The 14,742-nt window shown below is 35.6% G+C and overlaps 4 protein-coding genes across 4 annotated transcripts; 1 reads left to right on the plus strand and 3 right to left on the minus strand.

Annotated features, from left to right (window-relative positions):
• Positions 1-3,139: 3,139 nt before the first annotated feature.
• Positions 3,140-5,138, minus strand: LOC126679522 (heat stress transcription factor B-2b). The gene is made up of 3 exons (XM_050374569.2): positions 4,904-5,138; positions 4,385-4,726; positions 3,140-4,288 (listed from the first exon to the last, which is right to left on the minus strand). The coding sequence occupies exons 2-3, from the start codon at positions 4,661-4,663 to the stop codon at positions 3,551-3,553; spliced, it is 1,017 nt and encodes a 338-aa protein (XP_050230526.1). The 5' UTR covers positions 4,664-4,726; positions 4,904-5,138; the 3' UTR covers positions 3,140-3,550.
• A 2,020-nt stretch (positions 5,139-7,158) lies between these two features.
• LOC126677017 (DEAD-box ATP-dependent RNA helicase 47, mitochondrial) lies at positions 7,159-9,419 on the plus strand. The gene is made up of 2 exons (XM_050371435.2): positions 7,159-7,295; positions 7,550-9,419. Exon 2 carries the CDS (start codon positions 7,599-7,601, stop codon positions 9,285-9,287), a length of 1,689 nt encoding a protein of 562 aa, XP_050227392.1. The 5' UTR covers positions 7,159-7,295; positions 7,550-7,598; the 3' UTR covers positions 9,288-9,419.
• A 59-nt stretch (positions 9,420-9,478) lies between these two features.
• On the minus strand, positions 9,479-10,772 carry LOC126677019 (CASP-like protein 4A4). The gene is made up of 3 exons (XM_050371437.2): positions 10,013-10,772; positions 9,791-9,926; positions 9,479-9,710 (listed from the first exon to the last, which is right to left on the minus strand). Exons 1-3 carry the CDS (start codon positions 10,321-10,323, stop codon positions 9,525-9,527), a joined length of 633 nt encoding a protein of 210 aa, XP_050227394.1. The 5' UTR covers positions 10,324-10,772; the 3' UTR covers positions 9,479-9,524.
• A 95-nt stretch (positions 10,773-10,867) lies between these two features.
• LOC126677018 (bifunctional UDP-glucose 4-epimerase and UDP-xylose 4-epimerase 1) lies at positions 10,868-14,102 on the minus strand. Its single transcript, XM_050371436.2, has 9 exons — positions 13,680-14,102; positions 13,366-13,415; positions 13,060-13,195; positions 12,219-12,320; positions 11,884-12,111; positions 11,665-11,746; positions 11,478-11,560; positions 11,296-11,387; positions 10,868-11,212 (listed from the first exon to the last, which is right to left on the minus strand). The coding sequence occupies exons 1-9, from the start codon at positions 13,869-13,871 to the stop codon at positions 11,128-11,130; spliced, it is 1,050 nt and encodes a 349-aa protein (XP_050227393.1). The 5' UTR covers positions 13,872-14,102; the 3' UTR covers positions 10,868-11,127.
• Between the last annotated feature and the right edge of the window lie 640 nt (positions 14,103-14,742).

Genomic DNA, 14,742 nt, shown 5'->3' on the forward strand with positions numbered 1-14,742 from the left:
CATGCTTTTTGACATCTAATCTTCTGAAAATAACATTTTTGGGCTTATGGGCCATTTAAAACATAATTTAATGGCCATTTTAAACATGGGCCTAACCTTTTGAAAATGGACTTATGCCTTTTGAAACTCCTAGGAATAACTCGTCAACTTCTGAAATCAACCTCTGAAATCAATCCTCTGAAATCAACCTCTGAAATAGATTGAGTCAACCTTTGGAATTAACTTCTGGAAATTAACTTTTAGAGTCAACCTCTGAAATTAAACTTCTGGATAGTCAACCTCTGGAAATCAACTTCTGGAAATTAACTCCCGGAGCCGACCTCTGGAAATCAACCTCTGAAAATTAACCTCTGGAAATCAACTTCTGGAGTCAAACTAGTCAACCTTTGAAAATCAACTTCTGGAGTCAAACTAATTAACCTCTGAAAATAAACCTCTTAAATTATCTTTGGTCAAATTTTAGCCAATTGTTCACGGTAGCTTTTTCCTATCTTTTAAAAGAATATGGGCTTTTATGGCCTTTTGGCCATATTTTTAATTTTGGTGCAAACACTAACTGACTAATGACAGTTGATACAAATCAATAATTAAGAAGACCAAGGAGTAATCAGACTGAACTGACTGCAAAATCATTAAACTGAGGCTGAGATAATCTTGGTGCTTTATAAGTTGTGTGTGATCAGTTGATGACCTTCAATTCATGTTCTTGTATTAGTTTCAGTACTCCCCGCAAGTCCGAGTATATAAATCGTGTAGGCTTAAGATTGTTAATAGAATTTAAAAAGGGTGGAAGAGAGTAAAAGCTTTGTGAAGAGATCAACAAGTCGATGAGATAGCAAAGGGACGAACAAGACGAGATTATAGTTTTTGTCTAATAATGTGGCAATCTATCTCGATGTGAGATCTCATAAAGACGTAATTGTGAGCTATATGACATGTGTATTGATTACCGGTAGATCGTTGTTGGAGATGAAGAACGGACTTGCAAATCTTCTACGAGATATATAATCAACTGAATTTTGACATTTACTGAAATTTTGTACGAGTTCGACTTAAATATTGTTATGTGTTTTTTTGTTTCTAAGATGTGATCTCAAATGAATATACAAAAGTATGTTACAGATTTATTAATGTCAAGACATGTTGCGCAATCAGAATCTGAAAATTAATAGTTTTAATTTCATATTATCAAAAGCCAAAAGAGAAGTTCCTGTCCTTGAGACTACTTTAAGTACCTTATAACTTAGATATATATCATAATGTGTTTCAGTTAGACAATCAAGAAATAGAAAATTCTGCATACATATATATAAGTTTTCCATTGATTTTTTGTAGGTTATGATATCAGAATTAGGAGGACTGTCCTTAATTCTTGATCAACCTTGTTGTTATTGTCAAAGGTACGTCTAGAAGCAAATTAAGCAGATTTAATTCCAAAATTACCAGTCTGTTAAAATAATAATTATATACTTTCTGTAGCATAAAGTTATTCCTGATTTGAACCTAACTACGTACTTCAAATCCTAAGAAGAACTTCAAGAACGTTGAATCCTCTCATTTTCTTGCGGGTTCTTCACCGAGATGAGCGACATCAACATGGAAAGAAACGGAAACTGACGTATACTACCCTTGAATTATAATTCGATCAAGTAACCTCATCTTTACCTATTTCAGCACTTTAAATTATGTACATAAGAGATCCCAAATATTGCTTATTCTATTATTTTTTAGATAAATTTCTTGTTTTAAAGCAATTTTTTGTCACCAAAAATATGCCTTTTTGAACAGTTTTATAATGGATGGAAGATGTTGGTTATATTGTTTTGGGCATGAATTTGTCAAATTAAAAAAAGAGAGATTAGATCATTATTTAACAACATTCACAGTTAAAATAAATGAATATGATCCATAAATAAAATGAGATTTTTTTATGTAAACAATTCAAAAAGAATATCACAACTATTAAGTAAATATTGATATGGTGTCTTCTAATAGATAATGTTTAATACATTTTACTACTATCAATAAAAGTATATATATCTTTGGCAAAAAAAGTATATATAATTGATAATTATTTAAGTACTATATGGAGGAAAAAATCCTAACAAGAGGTAACAATATAACCCAACAATATCCACTAGTCTAATAGATACCTGTCTAGAAAACTTCTCTATTGTCTCTAAAAAATCTAGCCACCAGTAGTTCTTCACGTACTTCTTTTAGGCTGCCGTCATCCGTTTAATTTTTCCGTGACGATATGATAAATTAACATTTATCGATTCAACATAAATCAAAAGCAAATCAAAAATTGAAGATAGATTGAAAAATTTTCAACAACAAAATGATTATAGTTGTTTTATTTATTTTTCAATATCGTATTTTACATTTATTTTTTCTTTTGACTGTTTACGTCTTTCGTTGTGAAAGATATTTTACTTTTTTTGTGAAAGTTTGTTATCCCTTTTTAATGAAGAATTGAATACTAAGATTGTAGTCAAAATCAATTTGCGGCGGTAGGAGGATTTGATCGAAGACTGCATTTCATCAACAAAACAGTAGATAATTTAGTTTTATTTTCATAAGTAGATCTGGACATCGCAAATTCCATGTTATATCATCGGATTTAGTTTTTGAATTTTCCAAAAATATATAAAGGAAAATTTACACAACATACGTTTTTCTGTTCTTAATTTTATAAGCAGATTAGTAAGAAAATTTACAATAGATAGTACTTAATAATTTTATAAAATTCAGATAGACTACATCAGTAACACTTATGAACAATAGAACAAATAGTGGAATTAAAAAGAAGCATCCAATCCAATCGCATAGATAAGGCAGAAGCAAAAGATAATAAATTAAGGATTGAATAGGACCAGTGGAGCTCCATTCTTATGTTTCTCATTGGCTATTATACTTCCACGTCGCTATATAAATATTTTTAAATAATACTCCAGCTCAAGATTGTTTGAGACTTCCATCTATCTAAAAAAGTATCTTTGGCTTTTACACTCATATTTTTCCACAAAATTCCATCACGTCATCTTTATATTCTAATTTTATCTGCTACTATTAAATATATTAATTTCAACTACAATGAAGTCTCCAGAAGCATTAAAAATCATGCAATAACTAAAACTACTACTAAATCTATTTCTAGTATATCATTAAATATTTTAAATTTATCATAATAGCATTCAAAACGCAGTATATAACAAAAATAAGTTATACTAACCGAGCTTCTAGTATATTTTTCTTCTCTTAATCTTGTCAAAGAGCAAAACCATAATTTTGTCTCATCTCCTGTGTTAAGCGGCACCGTTTTGAGACTCCTTTTATAACGATTTCTTCTTGGTTTTTTTACTTTTTACAGTCGTGTGGGAAATGACTGACTCTTCAGCATCCGCAAGGCCAAATAACAGATGGATGGAAACAGATTGATTCCCTTGTCGGAACTGACGTGTCATTTCTCCCACTTTATCTGCCACATCATCAGACACCGTGTCATTATCCAATCAATCAACAATGATCAACAACACTTGATAGAATTTCATTTTCCCAGCTCTAGCCACGTCCGATCACGATGATCTTTTCTACTAGTCTTCACATCCAACGTCTCTGATTTCACGTCAGATCCGAGCTCATTCTCTTGAGAATCCTGCTGATCATTGCTACTCTCTTGTCTCTCATCTTCATCATCTATTCTCATCCTCTTTGTTCCAATTGAAACTCCAAACAGCCTAGGGTTTATCTCCTCCTCCACCGCCACCGTGGACGACGACGGCGGCGTCACCGCCGGATGCGACCCCGCTCTTGTCAGCGCCAGCAGCTCTAAAACTTTATTACTACTATTAGCATTGTTATTACTACCGTTCGGACTATTTATTGGACCGGAAGAATAATTAGTCATTAATGCAAGAATATTATTACACAATCCTTTCAACTGAGTTAACTCGTGACTCAGTTGCGCATTCTCGTTTCTCAGCCTTTCATTCTCTTCTATAACCTCCGGCGTCGTAGTAAAGCTTCTAGTACGGGCAATCGGAGCAGCAGCCACCGCAACCGTGGGCACTGCAGCTACTGGCGAAGAGTTTGATGAGACTAACTGTTCTTCTCCGGAATTAGACGGCGACGCTACACAGGCTACAGCTGGAACTGAAGCAACGGTGACTCCCCCGGCTGCCGCTGAAATTTTCCGACGCTGAATGTCGCGGAGAAGCTCCTTTTCTCCTCTTTTGAAACCGTCGTTAGCGAACTCCCACCGGTCCGGCACTACCTTTCTAAATCCCTATAAAAAAGAATATAATACAAAATTAAAACTAATTGAAGAAAAAAACGAATAATTAAAGAAGAAGAAAAAAAAGTATCGGAATCTAATCATTACGTAAGTGTTGAGCTGACGAACGAAGCTAGAGAAATTGTTGTGTTTAAAGTATTTAGGAAGCAAGTCTCTGGCGAACTCGGCCGGACGCCAAACGATAAAGGTCGATCCGTCGTCGTTCCATGAGATCATATCATCAACAGAAGGATCATCTACCAGGTTATATGTTTTTGTCAGAAATGGAGTTGGTATTAACCTTTGCAAATCTCCTCCTCCTGCCACGGATCCGCCGTGACCAGCCGCAGGTGATTCGCCGGTTTGTTCCACCGGTAACGGCATCATTTCGGTTCGGTTCGGTTCGGGTCAGATCCAAATCCTCCAAAACCGGGTTTTAATGATTCTAGACTGTTTATGATAAAACAAATCAGATTCAATAAAAATAAAATAAATCAATCAAGAACCTATAGGCTAATAAAAATCCTAATTAATAAAACACAAAACTGAAACAAAACATATTCTACAAACATTTACGATTGATGAAACTGAAAAAATTAATGAAGCTCAGAAGTTATGATAACGCACCAGAAAAGAAAGATAATTTTCTCAAGAATCGTCCGTGTTGATTTTCTCAGCAGCCAAACAGAAACCACCGGTCCAGTCCACCAAGCTATCGGATAGGGTTGATGTTAGAGAATCTTGAGAATGGGGAGGAAGAGAGAAGGACAGTTTTGTTGTTTCTAGAAAGTTCGGGGTGGAGTAAATGATAAGGCGATGGAAAGAGAAACTATAAATCGTGGGTTCGAGAAGAAAGCGACCATAAAATATTTTATTTTTATTTTTTTAATTTAAAAGGGCAAAAAGGTATTGGGACCCACATTTGGGAGAAAATGAAGGAAGGCGCTAGAAGGGGAGAAGAGTATTGAGTGTTTGTTCTCTGGGTCCTTTCCAGAAACTTCTCTCTATTACTAGTATTTTTATTGATACGGCATCGTTCTGTGGAAAAGTGGTTAATTAAGGAATTTAGTAGTTGAAGTTGTTAGGTACACGTGTCGGGTTTGGTTACACGGGAGACCCGAAGAAGCCTTTTCGGGTTGTTTTTGGTCATGCCCGTTAATATATGTAATGGATATGATTGTGGATAAGATTTGAGCGGATTGTCTAACATTTTTTAGAGAAATGCATAAAAATGCCTTTAAATTGATCCTAATGTACTTTTTAAAATTGAATAATTTTGTTAAAATACTTTTTTTATTTACTGAAGTAGTAGTCGAGAAATAACCTCCAAGTCGATAAATTACATCAATGAATAAGTGTTATCTGAGCACTATATATGAATCTTTTATATTAACTAAAAAAATTATATTTATAAATAAAAAATTATTTATTATTCACCCTCCTTATGGAAATTAGAAATAAAGAGTTGTACCTATTTGTTGACTGATTATTAGGACTTCTAGAATAGAAAATTGATTGTGTATCTAAACAAAAATTTAACAGACATAATACATAGAATGTTACAATAAATTTTATGCAAAAATTGTAGTCAAGTATTGTGTGCATTACTAAATCATTGTTAAATGCAGTCAAGTTTTTCATTTTTTTAGTTTGACATGTTATTTTAATTTTTAAATTAAAAGTTTAGTTAAATTAATATTTAATTGTATGTATTATCTTTAATAAATGTTTATTTCATTTGATTGCAGTAAAAAAAATTATCTATGTTAATTTTGAAAATCTTTTACCACCTGAATTCGGCTAATAATCACCTACGGCCCCTGACTTAGGGTTACCTTACGACAAACCCCCTGATAAAAAAAACAATCAGTAAACCCCCTAATCTTTGTGGCGGCGCTCGCTAAACCCCTTTTGGATAAAAATACTCATAGCGCCGTCTTTTTTGGTCAACTGACTTTCAAAAAAAAAATCTGACAGCGCCACGTCAGCTGACACGTCATCAAAAATTCATAAAAAATTAAAACACCTAAAATACTCCCATATTTAATTAAAAAATAAATAAAATAACTCAATCCAACTCTATCTAACCCAAACAATTTAATCAACCCAAACACAAACGACCCAACCACCGCCACCCGACCAACCCGCCGCCCGCCCACCGCCGGAAAATTTTCCGGTCATCTTCTCTGAGATGACCGGAAAATTTTCCGGTCATGCTCAGATCTGTTCTTGGAACAGATCCACCATAGATCTGTTCTTGAACAGATCCGTCGCGGGATCTGTTCAAGAACAGATCTGAGTATGACCGGAAAATTTTCCGGCGGTGGTCGGGTGGCAGGTTGGTTGGGTGGCGGTGGTTGGGTCGGTTAATTAAATGGTTTAGATTGGGTTGATTTATTTTATTTTTGTCTTTTTCTAAATTAAATTAGGGGTATTTTGCGTGTTTAAAATTTTTATGGTATTTTGCTGACGTGGCGCCGTCAGATTTGTTTATTTTTTTTCAAAAAAATGACAGTTGACTGAAAAAGACGGCGCCAGGGGTATTTTCGTCATATTTGGGGTTTAGGGGGTTTAGGTGGCGCCGCCACAAAGATTAGGGGGTTTACTGATCGTTTTTTTTATCAGGGGGTTTATCGTAAGGTACCCCTAAAATCAGGGGCCGTGGGTGATTATTAGCCCCTGAATTCTATTTGTATAGCTTCATAATATCAAATACTATCCTTATTCCTTGGTTAAAATAGAGTTGACCAGCTGATTGACTCGACATTTTGTAATAAAAATGCATATGAACTGTTTCACGAGACCGGTTGAACCAGTGACAGCCCCGTAATCGGTTTGGTTATTAACTTGGTTTTGAACCTACATCAGAAAGTAGGCCGGAGGCAACGATATGTCGTTTCTGAAAAATAGATGTACAATTTCTAACTAAATTGGGCCAAGCGAAACAATTTTGACACCAGTTTTCTTGTAAAGTAGCAGTGAAGCTTAATTCAGAGCAGCAAACTTCCCGTTTCACATGGTTAGTAATTCTTCTGAACTCCACTTTTCTTCTCTGTAATGGGTTACTTCTGCATCCCTCGTTTATACGTACGGCCATATCCATGCTTTGTTTAGTGTAAATTGTTACTATAAAATTTATAAACTACAGTTTATATTGCTCACAAGCTGTTCGACGAAATGCCTCTTCCAAATTTTCTGTGGAATAACTAAGTTAATCTAATGATTATTTATATGAGTTCTTGACTTCAAAATTGATTGTCTCTTGATTTGCAGCACGAAGGCAAGTCTTGCTGCTCTTAATTTCGTTGAAAAAACTTTCGTTATGCCTGCACTAGTATCAACAAGGTTGCTTCTCCTTTTCGGACAACCATCACCATTGTTAAAGCTGTCGCGTGTATCAAGCACTCGTTGGTGCCATCGAAATGTGCGTTTTTACAGTCGGATTGGACAAGATCATGCCCCTCTTACTCTTGAAAGTCTAGGATTCAAGAGCGAATTTGAAAGTATAGACATGATTAATACAAGAAATACGGATGACAAGGTTAAGCTGAGCTCTTCTATTGATGTCCCGAAAAATAAACCGAAGACGGTTACTAGCAAGGGAACTAAAGATGTTTCTGCTAAAAGTTCTTTTGAAGTTGATTCGGCTCTGTTTTCGGCGAAATCATTTTCCGAGCTTGGCCTACCGCCTTTGTTACTCGAAAGGGTTGAGAGTGAAGGGTTTAAAGTTCCTACTGAAGTTCAGTCTGCAGCTATCCCTACTATTCTAAAGAATCATGATGTTGTCATACAGTCCTATACAGGATCAGGTAAAACATTGGCTTATCTCCTTCCTATACTGTCTGAAGTTGGACCGCTGGTGAGTAAATCCTCTAAGGGTAGGGATAAAGCAGGACAGAAATCGGATATTGAAGCAGTTATTATTGCTCCATCTAGGGAACTAGGTATGCAAATTGTGCGAGAAGTTGAAAAGCTGCTGGGACCGGAAAATAAGAAAGCGGTTCAGCAACTTGTGGGGGGTGCAAACCGGTCAAGACAAGAAGAAGCTCTTAGGAAAAATAAGCCAGCAATTGTTGTTGGTACTCCTGGCAGAATTTCCGAGATCAGTGCCTCTGGGAAACTTCACACGCACAATTGTCGCTATTTGGTTTTAGATGAAGTTGATGAGCTACTTTCGTTCAACTTCAGGGAGGACATGCATCGAATTTTGGACCATGTTGGGAGGAAATCAAGTGCAGAACCCCATGGATCAAAAGTTCAGTCCGAAAAGCGAACTGCACGTCAGACTATCTTGGTCTCTGCCACAGTGCCATTTTCAGTGGTAAGGGCTGCTAGGAGCTGGGGGCATGATCCACTTCTTGTTCAGGCTAAAAAAGTTCTTCCACTTGAATCTATACTTGCCTCTGGACCTGCTAGTCCGTCAGGACCTACAACCAGTTCTACTTCAAGCGAGAACCCACAGCCTCAGGCAGCAGTACAGAGCCTTCCTCCAGCTTTGAAACATTACTATTGTGTATCAAGGATGCAACATAAGGTTGATACTTTGAGAAGATGTGTTAACGCTCTTAATTCCAAGTCTGTAATAGCTTTTATGAACCAGACTAGGCAACTAAGGGACACTGTCTTCAAGCTAGAGGCTCGTGGAATGAACGCTGCAGAACTCCATGGGGATCTTGGCAAGCTTGGTAGATCTACCATTCTAAAGAAATTTAAAAGTGGGGAGTTGAGAATTTTAGTGACAAATGAACTTTCAGCAAGGGGTCTGGATGTTCCAGAATGTGATCTTGTTGTCAATCTAGACTTGCCTACAGATGCAATTCATTACGCTCATCGAGCTGGCAGGACAGGTCGACTTGGGCGGAAGGGTACTGTGGTAACCATTTGCGAGGAACGAGAAGTGTTTGTTGTGAGAAAGATGCAGAAGCAGCTAGATATTACCATTCCCATTTGTGAGTTTACAGAGGGGAAGCTTGTCACCGAAGAAGAGAAGCAGAAACCGGTAGAGTTATAAAAGTGATAAACCGCCCTGTTGCTCGGTAAAATGGATGGTTTAACTGAATCATTTGTAAAATTTGTTATCTTTCTATTACCTTATTTCATTATCATGTTCTTTAATTCCAAAAGTTCTTTTTTTTCCTTTTCATGACCTGACTCATCTTAAGTTTGAAATACAAAGTAATCTAAACCCTAGAGGATATAATGGAATACAAAGTAAACTTCCACTATTGAAAAAGCTGCATTACATGAATCACCAGATGATTCTCTTACAAAGCTTGTAGCCTGAAAAAAGAGTGCAAGCTACAATGATCAGAAAAGTTGCAAATGACATGCTGACTGAGACAATCGTCGCCTTCCAGAGTGGTGCACTTCTGCTAATGTGTTGAGCTGCCATTATTGCTACGGAACAAGAAGAGATCAGAAGGTAACCTACCAACTGACATAAGGTAACAAAAAATTAATAGATAATTATTCTCTGCATCAAAGCAATATGAAACTATTCATTGTGTTGTATACCTGATCAAGTATGAAACTAAGGTAATCAGAGACCATGTCGGATATTAGAATACCTCTGTGTGCAATGTCACAGACACCTTTGAAGAGTTGAAAAGCAGAGTAAAGAAAAACTAGAATGTGCACAACAAACGAGTACCTACACAAATAACTGAAGATCATCACGGGAGCATTTTCGCCAATGAAAAATATGTAAAGACTGTTATTACTGACTTATTTTATTACATTAATTCCGAATATCCTGCGAAGCTTGAAGGCAGTTGACCTTTCTTCTCCGATGATGGGGCAGCTAGTGACACTGCAGAGACAAAGGAGAACATGAGGGCTAAGAACCGAAGGATCAGACTGGTTCGATGAATGGAAAGTCTAGAGCTCCAACTTGTAGAGGCGACGGAGAAAGAGAACGGTGATGGCGTCGGAAATGGTCTTTGAGCTTGAGAATTTGCTGATACTGCTGAAGGTGATACCGCAGCCATTGGTAATACACCAGACACTAGCCTGCAAGCACCAACAACCACATCTCCTTGTTGTTTCATTGTTTTGTAATTTGTTCAACTGCTCCTTCAAAATAATGAAGTTATGTTTGCTCTTTTATTTATTTTTAATTACTCAACTGTATAATTTGATAATATTTAATAGAGTTTCAAGGAAAGGATCTTGGTGGTGATGGCAAGTGATTCAGTCAAAGTTTAGGAAGTAAACTGTAGAGATGGATGACTGACTTTACTTTGTTTAATTTAAAATCAAGAAATCCAGTTATTTTAAACCGGGTAAGCTTAGAAAAGACGAATTATCTCAAATATCCGAAAATTTCTGCTAATTTAGAGTCGAACCAGATAGATTTATAAAAACGGATATAACTTTTTCGACGTATATTTTCTCTATTGATAAGATTTACTCGAAAATCGTTTGTGTTTACAAATATATTGCGCAAGGAAAAGGATATGCAAACTGCTACTCTGCTAGGTCAACTGTGAACTCTATTTAATAAGCAATAACATATTTCAACTAATAGAATACAATCAGCACCAACTAAATTGCACAATCTGAAAGCCTATCCATGCAATAACAGAAATGCAATTGGAAAATAAAAAAATTAACATAATAACATAGATAAGTACACACCATATAGGTAGCTCATGAACAATCATATCTGTTAGCCCAGATGGAAAAAATTTCACTTATTGCATGGTTTTGGCATATAGTAAAAAAAATTGAAGGATCAGTAAGTAATGCCTGCTAAATCTATAATAGTTTTTCTGTAGTTATTAATATAACCCTATCCGTAACATCATCAGAGGAGAAAATAGTATGTATTATACAGAGGTTTGCATAAATTTTCACGGCTTCGACTGGTAACCCCATGGATTTTTGCTTGCCCAGTTCCATTGGTCTCTGCACATCTCCTGGATTCCATATTTTGCCCTGAAAATGTAATTATAGTAGCTATAAAGATAATGAAAGCTTCATCTCATGCAAACAAATTTTATAAATTATAGAGAACGTACTTCCAGCCGAGTTCTCTCTCAGCTTTCTCCGTTGAAGCATAAACAGCAGTAGCATCTCCAGGTCTTCTTGGACATAGCTTGTACGGAATTTTCTGAAAATTGTTTTTTACTAGGTATTAAATCATGACTCGTTTATTGAGACGGAATAACAAAAAACAAGAAATACTGAAGAAAAAAATCACCTTGCCACAAGCTCTTTCAAATGCAGTAACCATTTCAAGCACAGATGTTCCACATCCTGTACCCAAGTTGTAGGCTATGCAACCTAAACACAAGAAACATAATTGAGAAACAAATGCTGAATCAAAAAACTTGGTAAAATGGCGAGTGCAAGTTGAATTCAAGTACTAGCAAAAGAAGAATGTTCACCTATATTTTCTGTTGAAACAAGCTTCCGAAGAGCAGCAATATGACCATCTGCTAAGTCCATCACGTGGATGTAGTCTCGGATCTGTGAACAAGGTAGCAATTTCAGAAGATTGTTATAGAAGTAAGATCAGCGTGAAATATATAATCCACATCAAATAGAGGTTTTAAATGGATTCTACTATATGTATTTTCTGCAGAACGTTATAATAAAGGACATACCGCAGTACCATCCTTTGTTGAATAATCATGACCATATACATTGAGTTCCGGTAATCTGCCAACAGCCACTTGTTGAATGTATGGCATAAGATTGTTTGGTATGCCCTTTGGATCTTCGCCAAGTTTACCACTCTCATGAGCTCCTACTGGATTGAAGTACCTCAGTAAAATGATTTTCCATTCTGGTTCGGCCTTGTGAATATCTCGAGCAATTTCTTCAAGGAAAAGCTACAATAATATCTACAATATTAACTAAATAGGATCCAAGTCCAAGCATCTATGCTTGATTGGAACAAATAACAAGTCATCCAACAACGACATTCAAGCGACAGTACCTTGGTTCGCCCGTAAGGATTCATAGCCTCTAGCTGGAAGTCTTCAACACATGGAATTTTATTCGGTTGGCCATAAACAGTTGCAGATGATGAGAATACCATCTATTTTAGATTAACATAACAAAAAAGTCAAAATCCATTATACTATAGTGGGAAATGAAATGAGAGTCATCTCCTAACAGAAAACAAAAGCAGTTGCTAAAAAATGACTAGATAATGAAAAACTGTGTCTACGGGGAACGAAAAATCATGAAGTCGTTATAACAGAATCCAATACAAAGAGTGGATTTCGAAAAACTATGCCATGGCTGAACAAGAAACTAAGGCACACCAACGTTAAGTATCTACGGTCAATTTTGAATTTTAAATCTTAATCTATTCTAGAAGTGAGATGTTTAAACTGAGAAACTACTTAGTGGTGATACCTATGTAGAACGTAAACAGAAACACACCAATACAAACACAGAAATGAGAAACGTCGAGACAACATATTTCACAAGAATAGGTTAATAATTAAATAGTTTCAAAGTTTCATAAATATTTCCGGAAACGGAAATAGACACCGAAACATAGGACTTGATAAGTTTCCGTGCAACATAGATACAAATAAGACACGTCTCAGCTGCACAATATTACAGAGGTATTTACCGATATATAGTCCTTCAAAATCGTAATTATAGGTGTAAAGTGCTCAGAACCCAGAAACCGCAGAACATAAACATATACCGTAAAGCTTGTTCATTGACAACAAATCAGTAACTAGCAGTACTAGAATTTACATGTGCCATGACCAATATCAATAACTGATCTTTAAAAGCTCCAAAGTCTAAAACACACGTACATTTTTACAGTTATATTTTGCCATGGCCTCATAAAGATTGATAGTTCCAATCAAGTTATTGTCAAAATAACGGCGAGGATTTGCCACACTTTCCCCAACTGCCTTTAAGCCAGCAAAATGGATCACAGCATCAAATCTGTCATTTTGTTAATAATATCAGAGTTAATTAAGGATCTCATACAGCAATGTTAATAAATAGCACCAAAAATCTAATCCAAAATTAACAACTAATCTCCTCTACAAAAATGAAGATGGTCTTTAATTTAAAAATCATCAAAACCAACAAATAATTCCAAAATAACTTACTTAGTTTGAGAAAAAAGTTTCTCCAAGTCATCTTTGTTTCTAAGATCACCCTGCAAATAAAGAAAACAAGATTAAAATCTTTCAATCTTTGATAATTGGAACCAAGAAACAGAAAATCTCTGCTCAATCAAAACCACCCATTTTCAAGAATCCGAAACAATCCAACTTCAAGATTCTAGATAACATTCCTTATCACAATGATCAAGAAGGGCAAATTCAACCCAAATTCTCAAAAACCCAAAATCTCCAATTACAAGATTCGAAATGACATTCCAAATTGAATTGAAGTAAGATCAAGAATGGCAAAAACATACCAAATTGAATTCAAGTTTCTGAGAGAGGTCAGGACCCACTAATTCCCTGACTCTATCAACAGCTTCAAGAACAGAATTATCAAGATTGTCAATGATTGAAACCCTAAAACCCTCATTTAGTAGCTGCACTACAGTATGACTCCCAATGAAGCCAGCCCCACCAGTCACAAGAATTGTTTGCTCAGCCATCATTAACAAATTCAAAAAGCACCCAAATTACTCTTAATTCAGAGCTTTAAAAAGAAGAATAAACTTTTCTCGAGAGAGAAAGAGAAAATGAGACGCACTATCTAAAAAGGGTTTGCGATTAAATAAGAGAAAGAAGGCAAAATTTAGATTTTTGAGCAAATCAAGGAAATTGTTTTGATTTGGATAAGCATTTTAGAAATGGCCAGCTTAGCTTAGCTTAGTTTTTGCATTAGTTGTAGGTGACACGTTTATTTTCGCGCCTTTTTAATTCGCCAATAACTGAAATATATCAAAACAATGTAGCTCCAAATTTATTTTTTATTTAATGAATTTTCATATAATATTATATTTTAATAACTGAAAAAGAGAGTGTCTACGGAAAAATTTTAATCTACAACTTAACAGAATTTTATTTAGCGTTTATACCGCTCGAATTACAACTCATTGGTAACGACAGTACTTTCTTAATTCCGAGTTTCCATTCAATTGGAATTAAGGGATTTGATCAGCACCGAAAGAGATTCATTCAGCTAAAACGTTACTAATTTAAGCAGCGCGTGAATGAATGCAAATAAAAGATACAGACAGGCAATGGCATACGTAGTTGTCAAAGATGTTCCCTTTTGATGAGATGAGGGATATGGGAAGTTATTACTTGATGCCTACGCAACATGTCATCTTAATCTACTAATAATGGGCACATGTTTCTGTTGGGTTTCTTTCTATGATTTTTTTAAGTTGACATGAATCTCTATAATAATTAATAAAGCATTTTTAGACCACATACCATAAATAGGTTCAATTATCAATTGTAAAGGTTATTAACAATCTTAGTCATCAGATAATCTCCATGCACTTTCTTTAATTAGTACTT

This window comes from Mercurialis annua, linkage group LG4 (genome assembly GCF_937616625.2).
Source record: "Mercurialis annua linkage group LG4, ddMerAnnu1.2, whole genome shotgun sequence".
Classification (NCBI taxonomy): domain Eukaryota; kingdom Viridiplantae; phylum Streptophyta; class Magnoliopsida; order Malpighiales; family Euphorbiaceae; genus Mercurialis; species Mercurialis annua.